Here is a 20,067-nt window from a genome sequence, read left to right on the forward strand (position 1 = left end):
TTGCTTGCGCATATCCTGCAAAAAGTTCGCATTGGCGTGGGAGATCGTTGTCGCTGGTTGTATTGTTGACTTTGGTTGTTGTATCTGCTTATCGCGTTTGTACCTCTTCCTCTTCCTCGATAGAAAGGGCGGTTTTGATAACCTGAGAAGCTTCTGTTTTGGTTTGGCGTTCTGTATGCTGTGTTATTTCTGTTGTAGTTTGTGAAAGGCTTGTTAAATTTATTTTGGGTGGTGTTCGGCCATCTTGGTGGCGTTGTTTGTGAGACTGATGCCTGAATTGAAGCTATTCCTGCTGCCATTATGTTTTCGACCGCTTGGTTAAAAGCAGAGTTTTGGGAGCTTGTTAGTGAGTTGAAGGCTGTGGTGTGTGCTGGCTCTGGGTTTAATTGGTCTATTCGAAGTCGTCTTTTGACTATGGAGCATAAGTCGTTTACTCCGACATTGTCCAATTCTCTGAGAAGAACTTTTTTGTATTTGAAGGGCATCCCCTGTATAAATTGTTCTCGGATTCTTCTTGTGCGCTCGTCATTGCGGTCAATTCCGGCACCAACGTCATCGACGATTGCTAAGTTGGCAAGCCGCTGTAAGTCAGTTAGAAAATGGTCTGGTTGTTCCTTCACGGGATCAAATTTTCTGCTCTGTAAGTCTAACTCAAAATTACGCCGTTGGTCTGGGCCTGAGTAGCGGTTGCGTAACTGTTCTAATGCGTCATCAAGGTCGTTTCGTGTGTTTTCTGGTAAGCGTAGATAATAGTTTAATGCGTTTCCGTCGAGGTGTAAATGTAGGTATCGGGCTTGTTGGTTGTGATCCGCCGGAATTCTGGCAACTGCTATGCTTGCTCTCAAAAGACCTTCAAATTGGTCCCAATTTTCGTTGGGTAGTCCGGCAAAACGTTTGAGCGATACGTGTGGTGGGTGCGGCGCGGCCATATCTGTTGTTGTTATTTATGAGTGAAAGGAACAATTCTCCTGTTGATCTTGTCCGTTTGTTTTCAATCGACAAAGTGGGCAGGTCTGGCGTATTGGTTTTTGTGAGGTGATTAAGTTGGTTTTTCCTGTATTAGCTTCTATAAGTTCGTGTATATCACCTTCTTGGAGTTTGAGTTTTAATGAGTTTGATTTATTTTTAATAATGAATATTCCATACCTCTTGGAGATCGATGGAACAATTTTGACATTGGGGAGTTGTAAAACGGCATCCAGAATTTGCTTGTTTTTGAGTGATAAATTTCCCAAAAGAATAAACATTAATTTGAGATAAACATGAATTTTGAGACAATTGTTTCTTTTTTTTATGAAGCTTCAGCTGTGATGATTTTTCTCTGATTCCGTTTCTTTAGTGTTGCAGAATGACGCTCTTGATCTCTGTCGCCATATGATAGCTCTCTGTAAGGTTATTCTGGTAGGAGTTTCCTACTAATATTTAGGTTCCGTATACCGTTTTTATGTTTCCTTTTCAAATATTTTTCTAAGTGTTTAGGTTCGCAAGCGTCCGGTATTCTGCTAAGATGAGAAAATTTCACAAGTTCTGAGGTTGGAAAATAGCACTAAGTTTCGCAAGAATCAATTGAAGAATGAATGAATGAATTCGTGTTATGCATTTCGTATTTATACTTTTTATTTACATTTTTGTCCAATCAGAATTGAGTTCATTCTATTAATAGATAGTGAATATTTTATAAGTTTTATTTGAGTCTGAGTCTTCATGCTCGATACAGATAGATATGCCTCCCAAGCAACAAGTAAGTAAGAAAACTGAAAATAAACAAAAAGAAAAGGTGATCGAAGACAAAACATTTGGTCTAAAGAACAAGAAAGGAGCAAAACAACAGAAGTTCATACAGCAAGTTCAAAGTCAGGTGAAGCAGCAATCTGCTCAAAATGCTCGGAACCAAGAGGCCGAGAAAAAGAAAGAAAAAGATAAGAAGCAGAAAGAGCTCGATGATCTAAATGCTCTGTTCAAATCAGTTGAGCAAGTTGCTCCAAAAGGGGTGGATCCAAAATCCGTTGTCTGTGAAATGTTCAAGAAAGCTAAATGCACAAAAGGTGATAAATGTAAATTTTCACACGACCTTAACGTCAACAGAAAGACACAAAAAATCAACGTCTTCGAGGACAAACGAGATGCCCAGCAAGGGCCTCTTGCACCCGAAACCTTTTCTGCCAGCGATGATCCCACTAAAACTGATATCGTTTGCAAATACTTCCTGGAAGCAGTTGAAAAGAAATTGTACGGTTGGTTTTGGCAATGTCCAAATGGTGGAAACGCGTGCAAATATCGGCACGCTTTACCTGAGGGTTACGTTTTGAAGAACCAAAAGAAAGATGACGACGATGAAGAGCAAAAAATATCACTGGAGGACTTAATTGAGAAGGAACGAGCAATGATTTCGGACACAACAAAAATTACGCTCGAGACATTTTTGATCTGGAAGAAAAAGAAGCTCAAAGAACGCGCGGAACAGAAGAAATCGGAGACAGCCAAGAAACAAGCCGATTTTAAGAAGGACAAAACTCAAGGACTAAGTGGCCGAGAAATGTTCACGTTTCAAGCATCACAAGGATTTAAAGATGATGACGCAGGTGGAGACGGACAGGTGTTCGATTACAAACGGGAAGATGGCGATAACGCTGAAGAAGCAGACGGCATTAGTTCAGGTCCTGTTAGAGAAATTAATTTGGAGGAGTTCTCTATGCAGATTATCGAAGAGAATGAAGCGGAATTGGCACGCCAACTTGCTGACAAGAAACAAAATATTTCAAAACCTCAAGTGAACGGAATAAAGGAGGCGGGAGCGTGTACTGACGATGAGCCGTGCAGCTCGAAATCAATTGACGGTGCTGGTCCATCGAGTTACAACCCCGCTGTGTCATTAACAAATGAAAAACCTGGCCCTAGCTCAAATGGGGTTGTTTTGGAAATTGACGAAGAGTTGTTTGCACAAGAAATTAATCAATTGGACGACTTGGAATTAAGCGATGATGAAGATGACGACGATACGAACTGATTTTGAAATAGAATGATTAATTTTTATTTAACAGCGGATACGATTCCCTTGTTTGCAAAAAGTAATATCCTGTGGAGCTCCAATAACTACTTTGATCGCAAACAATGGAATCGGTGGTTTATGTGCTTTTTGAGATGTCTCAATTATTTTTCTTTCCTGAGATTAATGTTCATATGAGCTGGTATCGGAATATGAAATTGTAATTAAAATGCAAAAAATGAGCTTTTATCAGTTGAGATGTTGGCTAGGATGAGAATTTCACCCTCTGTTCTGGTTCAATTGCTTATATTAAGTCAGCAGCCAACCAGAGCTGAGAAAGGGGTAAATGTGCAAGTTTTTAATTGAAACCCCACTCATGATTACACAAAGATTTTATTGGTTATATAGAGGAAAACCTAAAAGCTGTTAATTCCCTTTTATTAATTGGCTTACCGCTAATTTTCTTGCTCTAAATAAAATTGGAGGAACTTATAGCTGAACAATGGAGCGTCATCAATGGATATAAGCGATGACAGAGGACTGGTGTTATCTGAAATTAGGCACCCTTCTGGTTGTCAAATCAGGCATACTGCTCCTCGGCTGTCAGGCAACGTATAGTGCATTGCTAGCCTTTTCTTAAAATAACTTTCCTAAGTCAAGAATGATGTATTCAAAGTGCTCATGGAGAAAGTTTGTAGAGATTAATTTGTTCTCGGCGCGAATAATTGTATTTCCAGTAAACCTGTTTTACAAATCATATGTGCGCAACCTAAATAAAATCAGGATGCTGCGCGATAATGAAGCGAAATGGATGTCAAAACGAAACACTCAAGTGCCTATTTGGTAAGAAGTTGCAGGGTAAGTTTAAATTACATTTCGCATTACCATGCGAAGCCACAGCAGGATATTTGTCCATGTTAAAAGAGTTCAAAGTCAAGAACAATTGGTTTCCATTTATTTATCAGGCGGTTTTTGTTGTTCACTGCCCAAACTATCGAATCTGTCTTTATGCTAGGGAACTACTCTAAATTAGCACTTTGGGCTCAATTTAAAAAGAAAATAGAAAATTATGAATTGCTACGAAATTATCAATTATATTAGTCCAGCTGGTCGTTTCCTTAGATATTTGATCTCATTTGAGCATTTAACTTTTCGTCGGAGTGAACTGGTAAGTCGCTGCGCCGTTCACATAGAGACTTGCACCTCACTAGCCTCTTAGTATATGATTCGCCAAAGCATCTGCGTAACCGCCCACCGCCCTCATTTAAGCTCAAGCTAGCCTCCCTCAGCTGCAGCTGGCTGCTGACAAAGCTATGTGCTTGCCGGTTGATGGTAATTCGCTCCATTTGGTTGACTAAGTGTAATCAAATTAAGTTAAGCAATAATTGTATGTCTTTTTATGATTCGAGTATTGGAGGAATGCTTTTTTAAATCAATAATGATGTGGAGTGAAGCAGATGGTGATTTAGTTGCTGAAAAAAATTAGTGTGGTGCAAAGAGAAGTATATTTTCCCACTTTAGAGCAAAAAATAGGCATGAGAAAGGTTTCTCCAAGCGACCGACATTTTTTGATCATGTGCAGCTCATTAAAGCAGCTTCGATTTTTTGTGCTTTATAGTTATTTTCAGGCAATCTAGTATTTATAAAAAAATTCATTTGATATCTGGTTGTTAAATAACGTTTCAAACCTATTTCATGGTTTTCCAAATTTTGAAGCGTTTAGGCTGTCTCAGCCAAATGTTTAAATTGAGCTTTTTTCGTAGGGGTTATTTTAGGGTTGTTTTAAATTATCTATTGGCCGTTGACTTGTTAATTTGGCTATTGTTCATATGTTTCTGGGAATAGAGCAATTATTTTGCTTAAATTTTTTCTCTTCGAAGTAAGGGAGCTGTTCGAGCCTTATATGGGTTTTTGTGAGTTTGTCAATTTACTCAAACGAGGAAAACTGACGTTTTTGTCCACTCTCATTTTATAAAAATTTATTTTTGCCGTCTTTTTGAGCTAGTTTTTTGTTTCTTTGTTAATTGACACAGGATTCTCAATTTTATTTAAAAACCGCAAAATCAAAATTAGGAAATTTTTTGGAGACCTACCTCTTTGATTAAAAACCCATTATTCCCCTTCTTAAACGGATTTTTTAAAAAAAAAAGTTTACCAGAAACGCGAAGACAAAGTCAAACACAGCACCACCGAAAGTGAAAAACGAGCCGCCCAAAACGTATTTAAGACAAGGGGAACTCAGTAAGAAGTCCCCCCACGTCAAACAAGCGCTCCAAGATGCTGTTGTTGGCTGTAGACGTCACCAAAGAGGCTGAAATTTTATAGAAGGTTTTAGACTTCACACAAGCCAGAAGGCATGACTTTTTTTGTTTCCAGGCATTATCATCAGATTTAAGCCCGCGCTCCCAGACTTCACCTCTGTAGTCCCTCTCCCGGCTAGATCTGTTTGGAAAAAAGCAGAATTTTTAAAGAAAACTTCAAAATCTGAAATTTGTCCAAAGAAATTTTTTGTATAATTTATTGTTTCAATATACTCTGGAGGACAGAGTTTAGCTTATAAAGCGCTAAAGAACAGGATGACCTCAAGACGTAAATTCAAAAAGCTTTTGTTAATCTATAAACAAAATGCAGTCAAAAACAGAACTAACAGCTATTGAACAGCTGTTCCATTTTGAACAATTAGAGTATAAAGTTTTACCACCCTATGTTTACAATTGGTCTTCGAAATGCAGAGCTTCTAGAAGAAAGTGTTTTTAGATCGGTAAATTCAAATTTTTCCCCTAAATTGCCATACAATCATGTTTTTTTAAAGTTTATGCGTTGATGCTTCTGATCTTGCTTGTGCAAAAATGTGGGGCTATTTATAGGTGTCTGTGCTTGAGCGTGTTTGTGCTTTTTTCATGCGTGTCTGTACGTACATATTTGAAAATGCCTGTGAACTGGTTGATGTTGGTATGCGGTACCTAAGTTTGCAACATGGGTGAGTCGATACGTTGTGATATGTGAGTCATCAAGCGTGTTTGTCTGAATAAATTGATACAATTTGTATACAGGCGTTAGTGAGTGTAAGCGATTATGTGCCTGTGTTTGTGTTGTTTTGTGCGTCGGAGTTAGTGTGCTTGTGTAAATAACCGTTTGTGGGTCTGCATGCGTGTGTGTTGTGCGGGTTTGATTGTTCGTGAGCAGCTGAATAATAGTTTTTGTTTGTACGTGTATGTGTGTGAGAATGCGCGTTTGCGTGTGTGTGTGTGATTTTTTGCATCCCTATGTGTGAGTGTTTGTGATCTTTGTTTGCATGCAAAATTGGGCTTTGTATGTATTTGATTTTGTGTATTTATGTAACTTTTGTGTATTTTATGTGTCTGTGCTTGCGTGCCTATATGTTTTTGTGTACATATGTTTATAAACGTACGTATCAATATGTGTGTTTTTATGTGTTTGTGTTCGTACCTGTGTTTAGAAAATGCGTGCATTTTGAATTTTGTTGTTATTTCTGTTTGTTTGTGTATGTGCAGTTGTGCACCTGTGTGTGCGTGCATATATGTGTTTCTTTTCTGGTATGAGGTTGCTTGTGCGCGTGGATACGCGCTTACATGTCCAGTTGTCCCTTTGCTTGTGTGTGTGTGAATGTGCGTCTGGTTGTGTGTTTGTGTGGTTGTGATTGTTTGCTCGAGAATCTTTGTGAAACTGCGTTGTTGTGAGTGTATTTGTCGAGTGCATTTATATGGAGTTTATATTTAAGCGTTTGTGTAGAATTATAAAAAAATATGTTAGTGAAAAAGTAAGTTTGTGTGGATGCGTTTGTTAGCATGAAAGAGTTTTTGTGTCTGTTTCCGTTTTTTGTGCAATTTTGAATTTTGTGTGTGTGAATGGGACTGTGCTTGTAAGCATAGTTCTGTCAATATGCGTAAATTATTGTATTTTTGTGATTGGGATGTTTTTCGCGTGTTTAATTATATTTTAAAACAAGCTTATGTTAATATGGGTGATTTTTTGTGTTTGAGTGTGCGAATTAAAATACCTTGGTTTCTCTCTCTGTGTGTGTGTATGTGTGTGCGTGTGCGTGCAGCCGTTTGTTTGTCAGGGAATATGCGTTTGGGTTTGTCAATATGTATGTGTGTTAAGGTTTGTGCGTGCACGTGTGTGTGTGTGTGTGCTTATGCATGTTTGTTTTTTCATGTGTTTCCGGACATACGCGTAACTCGGTTTATGTTGGTATGCGATTCTGTGTGTAACTAAGTTTGCGACTTGGGTAAAATATTACGTTTGGCGATGTATGTGCATTAGCTTGTTACTCTTTATGAGCGCTTGTGAGTCAGTATGCGGAGCTGTAGGAAAAATTAATACATTTTGTTTACAGGCGTGTGTGAATATAAGTGGTTACATATGTGTGTGTTGTGTGTGTCTGAGTTAGTTTGTGTGTAAACATACGTTTGTGTGGTTTTGTGTCTGCTTCCATTTGTGTGTTGTGCGGGTTTGATTGATAGTGAGCAGCTGAATATTCGTTTCAGTTTGCATGTGTATTTGTGTGTAAGTTTTGTTTGCGTACTTGCATTAGTGTGTTTGGCTTTGTGTGTATCGGAGTTTGCATATGGATGAATTTAGATTTGTGTCTGTGTGTGCTTGTGTTTGTTAAGAGTTTCGGTGCGTGTTTGAATCAGCGTTTTTGTTTACTTTTTGTATTTGCATGCATGTTTACCTGCTTGTGTGTAAACATATGTATGTGTTCGTACTTGGTAACAAAATGCGTGGATTATGATTTTTGTGTTTATTTGTGTATGTACGTGCAGTTGTGTGAACCTGTGTGTGCTTACATGTGTGTTTCTTCGTGGGTATCAGTTGGCTTGAGCGCGTAGTTGCGCGCTTGCTTATGTAGATATCTCTGTCCGTGTGTGTCTGTCTGGTCGCGTGTTTGCGTGAGGATGTGATTGTGTCTGCTCGCGAATGTGTGAAACTGCATCGGTGTGAGTTTTTATTTTGAGCGTGTTTTTATGGTTGTTTTTATATGAGCGCGTTTGCGTGGGATTATAAATAAATATGCGTGTGAACATGTGTACGTGGAAATCTTTGTGTATGAGTGAATTTCTATGTCTGTTTCCGTTTTTATTCGTGCGATTTTGCGTTTATGGGGACGTAATTGTGATTGTTTGCTTGTGAGCATAGGTCTTTTTATTTGAAGAATTTATTGTATGAGTATGATTGTAGTGCGTGTTTGTTGTGTCGTTAAGTATATTTATAAACAAGCGTATGTAAATATGGTTGACCATGTGTGCGTTTGTTGGAGTTTGTGTTGGTGTGTGCTAATTAGGACACGTTTGTTTATATGTGTGCTTGCGCGCATGTGTGTGTTTGTGAGTAAGTTAATATGCGTTTGGGTTTGTATATGTGCATTTGTTTATGTGCATTAATTTTTTTGCGTGCATTTGTATGCTTGTGCGTGTTTGTGTATTTTCTTGCGTTCTGTATAGAAGGATGTGAAAATGCAGGGGAGTTTGTGTGTACCTAAGTTTGCAGCATGGTGAAATATTATTTTGTTGACATGTTTGTATATATACATTTGTGTTCTTAAGCAAGTAAGTTTGTATTTGAATTTGCGTGTCGTGAATACGCTATCCCGTGTTTGTTTGTTTTTGCATTTGTGCTTTTTCGTGTAAGAATTTGCATGTTTGGTTGAAAATATGTTTGAGCTTGTGTTTATGATTGTGTGTATCTATGTGTGATTTGGACTGCGTTTCCAGACACGTTTTTGAGAAACTGTTTGGTTTTGTTTTGTATACTTTCTTGTGTATGTTTGCATCTGGGTTTGTGAATAAGTATGTGTATGAGTTTGTTTGAGTTTGAATAAGTGTGACTTTGTGTTTGTATGTATGTGTGTGCATGTATGTGTGCGTGTGTTTTCCTATTTCTGTGTGAAGTTCTGCGTGTGTGCCATTGTTATTTTGTGTTTGTGGGCCTATGTGTGTGTATAATTTTGTTTGGTTGGTTGGTGTATAATTTTGTTCTTTGCTTGGTTAAATGTGTGTGTGTTTTGCGTGCTTGTGGTTGTATGTGTTGGTATGTTCGTGTGCGGGTGAAATTGCGTGTCTGGTTGATAATGCGTTTATGTGCGTTTGTGTGTGTGTGCTTACGTGCTTGTGTGTGTGTGTGTGTGTGTGCGTGCGTTTGTGTGTATTTGTATTTGTTGTTTTTTGTGCTCATTTGTGTTTGTTTGGGAACATGCCTGTGTGGATATTAGTTTTTTTTGTGTTTGAGATTTTGTTTGCATGAATATTTGTTTGTGTGCGTGTGTATATCTTTGTTTATATGTGTATGTTTGTTTGCGTGTGTTTGTTTGTGCGTGTATGTTTATGTGTGTATATAAGTGCGTGCGTGTGTGTTTTTCTGTGAGTGTGTGTGTGTGTGCGTGCGTGCGTGCGTACGTGCTTGTAAATACGTTCGGTGTATCTATGTGTGAACGTGCGTGCATGCAATCAAAAAAACACCTATTGTTTCTCAAAACTTGCATTATGACATTTATTCTGTATTATTCGGTCCTAAGTTTATCACATTTTGCAGGCTATTTGTTCACATGCACTTCTTGACAAAATTAGACTTGAGATCTAGTTTTGTTTCTCGTGTGCCTGTAAGCTTCTCTACATTCAGTTTTATCTTTTTATAGCAAACTTTCCATTGATTTCTGAACTATAACGGGGTCACTCAAACTAAAAATGTGGAATATTGAATGAACGTGTAAACACACAAACATTTGTGTGCCCTTATTTTTGACTACAGAAAACTGGATAAATCTGCCTGGACTCCATTTAGTGTTGGAATGGCGCGAAAGAACACTCAATTTGGAAATGATATTCCATAAAAGGAATCGATTTGACTGGTAAGGTTTTTCAATGGCGCCTACAACTTTCAGCTGAAGGTGATAGTTTGTTGATGGCCTATATTTCAGCTACGTATCAAATTTGAAAATATTTCCCAGTGAATTTTGGTTATGAGCTTAATGACCCTAATTTTATACGTAATTGATATTTTCCGCATTGTCCTCAATTAGAGAACTGAAATGCCATATAACAGGAACCAGTTTTTAGTAACGAGTTTTAGCCACGCCAGTATGTTTATGTCGTCTGAAAATAGTTCAACATTATTCAATGTGATGTAAGTTACATGGACAAAGTTAATATGCTTCTAAAACAGTCATATATTATGTTGCCCCAAGAGAGGCTCTTAAAGAGTTGCTGAAACAAAAGTTATAACCATACAATCGTTTGTAAATTATTTACAAAACGAGAAAACTATAAACCACACGCAAGGCACATCGGTGCACACAAAACCTACAACTCACCGCAGCTTCTTATCAAAGCTCCTTGATACCTATTTCCGAAAACCGATTTCGATTTCTGACGTTCGAAATTTTTTAAAATAATATTAGTTTTTTTCCAAAGGATTTTTTGTGATTAATTAGGCGCATTTTTCAATCTAGTCTTTTCTATTGCGATTGGTCAGTTCCTGAAAATAAGGATCACAAACATTTTTTTTAATTCTTAGGTTTGAAAAAACGGTCAAAAACGATTATTTCCTGAAAAATGGTTGAATACATTTCTTTTGTATGAAAACGATGCCGGTCAAAAAAACAACGGCATTGGTTGTTATTCCCTATAAACAATAGTAACAAACAATCTTTTCTTATGTTTTGTCGCGCAAAGTTTCAACTAGTCTAAAATTATTTTTCGAAATTTGCTGTATAAAACCTGCAGTCGAGGAAAGAGACAAAAATAGGTTTGATGAGTGAAACTTCAACTTTTTCGAACCTGACCTGTCTCAGAAATGAAAACGAATTGGAGATAGCCATAACTATGCTACTTTTAACGCTACCGACCATTTTTATAAATCAAAATATTAGCGATAGCTGATTAAATGGCCTGTTACAACCTGCCGCTGGTAAGGTCATAATCCAGCATAAGGCACAATATAACTCTCGTTGTGACGTCAAAATTGATTCATTTGCTTCGAGTGAACAAGTATTTTTTCAACAGTAGATTTGCAGTAAAATAACTTGACTCCACTTATTCAAGATTTTTTGTCGCCCGTTGAAAACTGTAATGGCAAACTTTAAACCTGCAACCTCTGAGCGATACTCCAGAAGGTGATCATAACTATCAAGAACCAATTAAAAGTTTTAAAACTGAAAATGTCTAGAAAAATTTAGATTTTTATGGTTAAAAAGTTGAAACGGATTACATAAAAGACACTGAAAAGTGCTAAAAGAGGGAAATACCGAAAACATGGCAAATTCAAAAAAATATTCTGTGCCACAATTATGCACAGAAAATGTGTAAAGCGTTCAAATTTTAGTAAACCAAAAAATAAAGAAGACCTGAAAAACTCATTTTAAAGCAGATTTCTGATATTTGCCTTTTTGACTGTCATTTGGGTAGCAAGCGACTAGGTACAAATACTGTCGTGATCGATAACACGAGTCAAAGATTTCAATAAGTTGAATTTTAAATTAAAAATGGAACTGAAAATACACAAAAATTAGCTCGTATTTATAGTAGTTATCTATAGGAAAATATACGGAGAAAATTTAGATTAGCTAAAAACATTTTACTTGATTGACATGTGAATAGATCTTAGTTCCGAATCCCGGAGGTGATTTTCTTCATTCATCATTATTTCATGAGGACCATATATGGCTTAGGTACAATCGAGTTCATTATTTGGAGGTCAGTTGTTGTTAGAATCGGGTTTCTGTGGGTGAGAGAATTTACTTGTGACATCTGATTGATAGGTCAATAAGACAATGATAGCGCCAAAACAAAATTAGAATTGAGTTTAGTTTTGTAGTCATCACATATTGACATAGCAACAAAGTTCGTCAGGTAAGTTTTTCTTTTGTTCTTTGAAACTTTGATAAAGAAAACTTCTAAGTTTCTTGATGTTTCTTTGAAACCATTACATCCTCCCTCCTTTTTTAAGCAAGTTTGTGGTTATAGGTTCTTCAAATCTGTCGGGTTGTTTTCTGGTTCTTGTTGATGTTTGTGAAGGCTCTGGTAGTTCGGGTTGTTGGTGCTCTGCAGCTGATGTGGCTGCAGAAGCTTCATTTTGATGTGAAGGTCCCACATCTGTGTTCTCAAGCTATTGTTCTGATTGAGACATGGTCTCCTCCACTGCTGGTTCTGTTTTGACATTGTCCTCTTCTAGTCTCGCAATTTGGTTGTCGCTCACTAGAATAGTCCGTGTCGAGTTTTCGGGCTGTATGAAAGATGTGTTCAAGCCCTTCCTGGTGATGAAGGCAGCAGGAACTGTCTTTGTCTTGTCATTGGCCTTGAATAGAATGGGTTCGCATAAGTCGAAAACTGCTATTGCTGGTAGTCTCACTCCGCGTCCCAACAGGAGTTCAACTGGAGTTTTTTTTCAGTCGTCTTTCAGTGACCTTTGGAGGATTGCTGCAATCGACACATTAAGATTGGGACTCCATGCTTGAAGTGCCCGCTTCACTGTCTGAACTGCTCTTTCAACTAGTCCATTAGCTCTTGGATGATAGATGGGTGATTCCATTTTCTTAATTCCCAGTGATTCACTCCACTGTTTAGGGTCACCACTTACAAATTCAGGACCATTATCGGATATTGAAGTTTTTTGTATTCCGAATCTTGCAAAGATTTGACTAAGATTTATTTTTAATGTTTCTGATGTTCTATTTCCCGCGGGGAAAGCATCTATCTAGCCAGAACCCGCGTCAACAATTACTAAGATATTGCCTTGGTTCTTAACATAACCCCAGTCCATGTGGAGCCGTTCCCAAACGTCGGCTTCCAGTCACGCAGAGACTGTTTTTCTCAGGCTAGGCCTGTTCAATTGACATTTCTTACATTTACTAACAAAATGCTGAACGTCTTGGGTAATGCCAGGCCACCATGCTATCACTCTGACTGATGCCTCAGTTGCATTTTTCCCAGGATGTGTCTCATGCGCTTTTGCCAAAACCAAGTGTCATAGTTTGGGTGGAATGAAAGGAACAACACCTCTGAAAATGATTCCATTGTGTATGGTCAGTTCATCTTTGTGTTGTTCGAATCCTTTTTCCGCTTCTCAATATTGTTTCCAATTGCCGCTTGTGATTCGTTTCATTATGTCCTGGAAGAGTCTGTTTGTTCCATGTTCAGTTTTGATTTCAGCTTGGGTCACCAATTCACTCTGAGAGAAGTAGATATTATTGATTGCGAAGCACACTCGATCATTGTCAGATTCCTCTTCGTCAAATCAAAATCCAATTTACTCAGAGCATCTGCATGAGGTATCTGCTCTCCTGGTGTGTATTTTAACCCATAGTCGAAGCCCATTAGAGCTCTTGCCCATCTTGTGATTCTAGCTGATGCCGTCTTCGGGAATTTTTTATGTCTTCAAAGGCTTTTTTTGGCATTTTGCCCATGAGAAATTGCTATTTCTCATGTTATATAAGAGTAGCATTTTTTTGCAAAATCAGGAATCATTCTTCCGTAAAAATTTACTAGCCCAACAAACCATTCGAGTTGTTTGTTGTTAGTTGGTGCTTTTGCATTTTTTATTGTTTCCACATGTTTTGGATCTGGTGCTATTCACTCCTTGAGATGGTGAATCCCAAAAGAAACTAACGCTAATCGACTGGATTTGAGTTAGACTTTTTCTAATTAATAGTAAAATTTTTCTCACGTAGTCGACTCTTGACTGCAAGCATTCTCTTGTCGAACTGCTCCTTGGTAGCTCCATAGACCAACACATCGTCCTGAAAGATCACAACACCTTTGATTCCTTTGAGTGTTGATTCGATGCAATTCTGGAAGATTCAAGAAGAGTTTTTCAATCCCTGAGGTAGTCGGCACATCTTGAACAGTCCCTGCAATGTGTTAATTGTACATATATCTTTTGCCTCTTCGTCAAGTTCATTTTGATAGTAGGCATCTGAGAGGTCAATTTTGCCAAAGTATGAGGCCCCATGTAGGTTGTGGAAGATTGTCTCCATGTCGGGTAGTCCTCATCCATCACCTTGCCATTGACATGCACTTTCAAGTCCACGCAAAGTCTCAGTTCTCCACTCTTCTTTCTCTGCCACCAACCCACTGGACATTCTTGAACTTCTCTTAACCAACTGGACATTCAAGTCGTACTCCACTCCTTTTGGTTAAATGCCAGCCAACTGGAAGGCCGAAAATCATTGTATAGCTCTCCTCTTTTGGGAAAACCAAATTTTAGGTCGAGTAAATCTGATCCTTTCTAATAAGGCAAAATGCAAACAACTAAACAAATCCACTTTATTTTGTTAACCTCAGAGTTTTGCAAAAATTGGTTATTGCCTTCATGGCATCTGAATTAAGAGCATGATAGCAGACTCAAAAGCTGCAAACAGTGAGCGTGACTCGCCAGTCTGTCGAGAACAAAAGTTCCTCAGATTGATATCATCGGCTGCCTCTATGAATTCAGCTATTTGTTTCCATTGTTTACTTTCAAAAATTGTAGGCAAACAAACGTACTCATTGACAAACAATGACGCGAACTTTATTCAATACAGAAAAATTTTGGCTCATGACACCTAAGCTTCAATTCAAAGCTTGTTCAATTGAGTGGCCTGACTTCTCATTCATTTTATGGGCAAAATCTAATTGCACTGAAGAAGTTATTATAAAATCAAGAGGAACAGAATGGCCTCATGCCAATGGTGGCCACAATTTTTCAACAAACAGCAAAATGCCAGCAGCAATAACATTGTTTTTTTCCCAAAACTGGGGATAGGTTAGCCGTTGAATGGACTACGGCCACACAATAACACGCTTTTTCAAGTCTACTGATTGCGTCTCCTGCATGGCAGCTAGCAGCATGATCAACAATTACTTCTACAGGGCCAAAAAGAAATCATTAGTGCTTCCGTTCATAGTTGCGCGTTTCAGTTCGAAATCTTTAATTTATGCTCTCCGAAAATTGAAATTCAATTGGGGACAAATGTGGATAGATATGAGAGCAGCGACTAACCATACTTTTGAAACAGGGAGAGCCAGCCATTCAATTTCGCTTTTTGCTTGACGGATGTCTTGTTTTTGTTCCAAATCGGAAAACCAGTATAATCAAGGATCTTGTAGATACCTAGAGAAACCTCCGCGTTATGAGAGAAAAGTAAAAAAACAATTTCGCCTGAAATAAATATTCAAATGTGTTCAAAAAATTCAGCGTCAGCTTTATTAATCGTTCCTGCATATTGCACCGACTGATCAAGAATAATTTGTGACCGTCCCGCAGCAGTGTACGGGCAGTGTAAACGTTGGTATTCGTGGTTTCGGAAGTAACCCTTCAGAAATCACAAATTATTTGTGGAAACGGGACAACAGAAATATTTCTTCTAATTTATTTTCTAATGTGCCGAAATAGGTATCAAGTTTGTACCACTCGCGTTTGAATCTTTCGGGGGCTTCTCAGATTTGGTTCGAAAAACTGTATAGCCTTGCTTGCCGATAACCGAAACTTTCAACCAGCTGGTTTATCAATTGCCTACAATCGGTTATCTCAAGGAGTCTCAGTGACTTTAATGAGAGGTTCAGCCACAATGCTGATCGCCAGAGATTCCCTGTTATGAGACTCATTCCTGCGACAACACCCTCAGCCCCACAATGGTTAATTTACAGTCTTGGCTCACCCAATTTTAGTTGCCCAGTTATTGCTGTGCGCGAATTTGTTTGTCACCCAATGAGTGGGGACAATGCCAATTTCTTCCGTTCATTCCGATTGTGTTAGTTGATGATGACGAAAATTTGAAGACCCGATTGTGAGGGTTTTTGGGAACAAATAAAAGGCAAATACTCAATTGCCTGGGCACCATGGTGATTTGTGGGCACAAGGCTGATCGCAAGAAAACTTTCTGAGAATCGACCGAAGTTAGAAATGATTTCAATCGTGATTTCCCCAACCAAGCATACCTTAAATTTATGATATCTGTCCGCAAAAAAATTTACTTTGCTTTGGTAAGTCAGCTGTCACTTCCTATAGACAAGATTTGGTCTTGCAACTTGGGATTATATCAAGCACTGAGATTAATTCTGAGATTTTTTTCAATTTTTGCTTATCTTTTCTATTACTTTATTTTGCTATTAATCATTTAAAATTTTTTTGTATTTATGGAGACAAAAATTTTAAAATCCAGTCGTTGAATTTATGGATAATACAGATAAACCGAGAAACAGTTGTTTTGACGGAGATCTACAAAAAACGTAGAATAATTGGACGACTTTTCTTTTTGTCCTTTTTTTATTCAACTGGTCTTCCATAAGTTGTGTGAGCGTTGAATTTATTTTTTAACGAAAGAACGAACATAAGAAAGATAGAAGAAGCCAAGAAAGAAAGTGTTAGATTTTCGATTCAAATTAAAGTTTCAAAGTTAATTAGAAATATCAGAAAGTCTAGCTTACCAGTATAACCAGACAAAGCGAATTCATTCGCTTCAGGAAATTGTTTTAATTGAGTCCTGACGAAAAGGCGCTCAGAATCGATTTTCGGTTCAAACTCATGAACCTAGCTAGCATTCATTAGAGTGAGATAATTTGATGTGAAGTCTTCCTAGTGTGCATTAAAAAATCTTTATATCACCTGAATTGTGAAGTAAATCATAGAAACGTGCAAAAACATACTATTGGTATGCCCAACAGGCTATGGGCCCAGCAGTTTTATATTCAGTAAAATTAACTTCTAAATCAAAAATAACAGTCATCATACTTTTCTGCTTAGTACTCTTTCTTTGTACAAATGTTTTGCCTGCTTACACTGCAATAGATTAACAGACGGTGTACTGATGAATGAGTTATGTAAATCAAGTGGAAGTGGTCACGAAAACGTCAAAGACAGTGGGGAAACTCGAAGATACGAGAAATGATACAATGATACGAGAAATGATAGATACAAGATCACAAGGAGTCCGGTACGAAGTGTGGTAGCAACCCAAGAAAAAAACTAGAGAGTAAGCTCACAGACGTAATGGGACAATTCAGATTGGAGCTACTGGCAGTGTTCTGATTCTGCATTGTGTTTGCAGACCGGTACATGAGGGTTGCCTTTGTGGACTTGCTTAAGGCGAACCGTGAAGCACTGGCCAGCCTGACAAAATTTGTGTTCAGTGTAGACACCCAAGAAGCTGAGACGAGACAATGTAGAAGAGTTTCTCTCAGAACAGTTCAAGACATAGCCTCTAGACGCAGGAATTCGACAAGAGAGGATCATAACAATTACGCCGCAACAAAAGTGGATAGCTGAGACGTACAACAAGACGATGCTGTAGATGTCAGTATGTTTGCTCATTGACTCATGACTTCCATCGAAGATGTGAGGAGAATCAATAATCATTGCAGCAACGATCAGAAACTGATGCCCGGTAGAGCCAAGGCGAGGTCTAAAGCCTAAACATGCAACCAAAAAATCTCTGTTTTTTCATGCATAGTCTTAAGGAGAAAGAGGGACAGAGAGGTCAGCAAACTCGAACCTAAGGAACTGGAAGAAAAGTTTGTCGTTTACACAGAGGGGAACATTGGATACCTTGCAATCATACCCAACTCTTGCGAGGCGATTGAGGTTTGAGATTTTATAATCAAAAAGTCCGAAGTAAGCTCAGACCTTGACAACAAGGAGTTTCTTGGCGTACCAAACAAGAGATCAGAAGATCTGGCGATCTGGCACCCCGATGAAGGTCATCCAGACGACTGAAAAACCTAGAGACAGGGCGCATTCACTGCAAAAAAGGAGGAGTGGCTTGGCTCAGAGAGCTTGAACATTTAAGAAACACCACTGAGACGTGAAGCCTCAGAAGTTGAGGAAGAAACACTAAATGAAGCATGTACTGCGGCAAGAACAAGGCAAAGAAACTCAGAGTTCGTAGATGGCTGTGACATAGAACACGTTTTAGCCACAAAGATGACTTGCTTCAGTAATCAGCAAAGACATACAGGGCCCTGGCTAAAGTGCAGAGAACACACTATGGAAAAAAGCAAAAAACATGTTCCGCATTTATTCGTAGGAGTGGTGACCCATATTGTTATGGTTGAGAGGGACCAAAGACAGTCTACGAAACCAAGTAATGTGGTAAATGGGACTTTGGGACTTTGGGTAATGAAAAAAGAAGTCAGGATTCTCCGAGCCAGCAAAATTTGGATTGTGGTGAGACCACATATAGAGACCGACATTCCGGGCAAATGGGTCTAAAGAATTGCGATCTAGTGGCAATAGTGGTCATGATGACAGTGCGCACCAGTGTTCAAATAGACGAATACAAAGCAACCTATGTTGTAATAGGCTTCCAATAAGTTGGAGGACTCTGAGATTTTTGTGCATGCCTGTATACGGGAGACTTTCAGCATTCTGATTCAACTTTCAGCAAAGCAGTGTCATGTGGTTCACCAGTTTGATGTCAAGACGGTTTTCTTGCATTCTCCAGCATAGGAAGTAGGGTATCTGGAACAGCCACAAGATTTTGATAATAGAAAATCAGACGGAGAAAATTTAGTATGCGCGCTAAATAGGCCAATCTATGGTTTGAAACGGGCCGCTAACAGTTGGCTCAATGAATTGGCAAATTTCTTCTGAGACAGGCTTCGCCAGAAGTGGACACAATAATGGCTTTTTGCAGAAGAGAGACAAATGGGCACAACTCATACTGGTGTAAGTTGACGACATCGTAGTAGCATCCAGAATCATGACTGATCGCCAATATCAAGAAGGCACAGGAAGCAAATTTAAATGCTAGACAGGTAAAAATTACACTAATTTCTGCAAAACTTCGAGAACTCCAGCTGACTTGAAATTGAAACTTCAGGCAGTCGAAAATGGAGATGAGGAAGTGGACCAGAGCATCTAGAGGATCTAGAAGTTGGTTGGATCACTTCTTCATCCGGCCACAGAGGCGAGGCGAGGCATCATCGTCACAGTCATCACTCTGTCACAACATATTAGAGTGCTTTTAGCGATCAACTTTGGCTATGCGGAAAATGACTCTTACGTTAACTTCACGATTCAAAGGGTTCTGAAACTCATTTACACAAAAGAAGTTATGATGTAGTGATAAAATCTGATCCAGCCTGGTCTGACTATGTGAACGAAAGAAATTCAAAAACGGGCTACAACGTCAAGCTCAACGGATGTGGCGGCAGCATGGCAGCAGTTCAAGGATCATTGTATCTGAAACACATTCTGGATGATTTGTGGCATCCAACAGAAATATCCAATAGCATTTTGAAAGGACCGCCAGAGTTGCATCAAATTCTGCCAAAAACCCTGTACAATACAAGAAGAGCAAGACTATGGCGAGAAAAGTTAACTTTTTACTGGGCAAGAGGGAGGATGGGACTAAATAAAAGAGTTTTGGTGTGAAGTTGTGATGGGGAAAGACTCTACGCAGTCAGCTCAAATCGGAGGTATGGTGTTAGATTTTCAATTCAAAGTAAAGCCTTGTTTGTATAAATGAATCCTAAAAATTGATAATTAGAGTCAATGTTTGGTTCAAATTGATGAATCTAGATAGCCATTATTAGAATAAGATTTTTTGATGTAAAATCTTCCCAGCTTGTACCGAATGATTATGGTATCAAGCAAAAATATTTATAGAAAAGTGCCAATGCATACTATTAATGGTATCACTTGCGAATGATTTCTGTGATATTTGTAGGAGCAATCTATATTTGGTAACCCTTTCGACCCCACTGTAAACCATTATGCTATAATGAGAACTATATCTCGACTTTTTGCACTGATTATGGGTAGATGTATAGCTGATTTTTTGTTTCTATTCATCCCTGAACTCAAATCACGGTCTTCATCTATTTTTCAAGTTTTATTGTAAAAAATCATTTTGTTATTCTTTCCTTTTTGAAAATTTTTTATTTTTACTTAATTAAAAACGCTCTGCGTTCCGTCATCGAAAGTTCATAACTTAACAGAAAGAAAGAAAGAAACGAAGAAAGAAGGAAAAAAAGAACGAAATTTGTATATATATATATATATATATATATATATATATATATATATATATGTGCATATATATATATATATATATATATATATATATATATATATATAAACCTTTT

General features: G+C 38.2%; 2 protein-coding genes across 2 annotated transcripts in view; one reads left to right on the forward strand and one right to left on the reverse strand.

Moving 5' to 3' along the window:
- LOC142344611 (uncharacterized) overlaps positions 1-20,067 on the reverse strand; it is a 324,571-nt gene that overhangs the window by 144,725 nt on the left and 159,779 nt on the right. The window lies entirely within an intron of this gene.
- LOC142344028 (zinc finger CCCH domain-containing protein 15 homolog) lies at positions 1,672-3,228 on the forward strand. Its single transcript, XM_075395480.1, has one exon. It carries the CDS (start codon positions 1,724-1,726, stop codon positions 3,005-3,007), a length of 1,284 nt encoding a protein of 427 aa, XP_075251595.1. The 5' UTR covers positions 1,672-1,723; the 3' UTR covers positions 3,008-3,228.

The sequence above is a fragment of the Convolutriloba macropyga genome, chromosome 8, assembly GCF_964194025.1.
Source record: "Convolutriloba macropyga chromosome 8, txConMacr16.3, whole genome shotgun sequence".
NCBI classification, from domain to species: Eukaryota; Metazoa; Xenacoelomorpha; order Acoela; family Convolutidae; genus Convolutriloba; species Convolutriloba macropyga.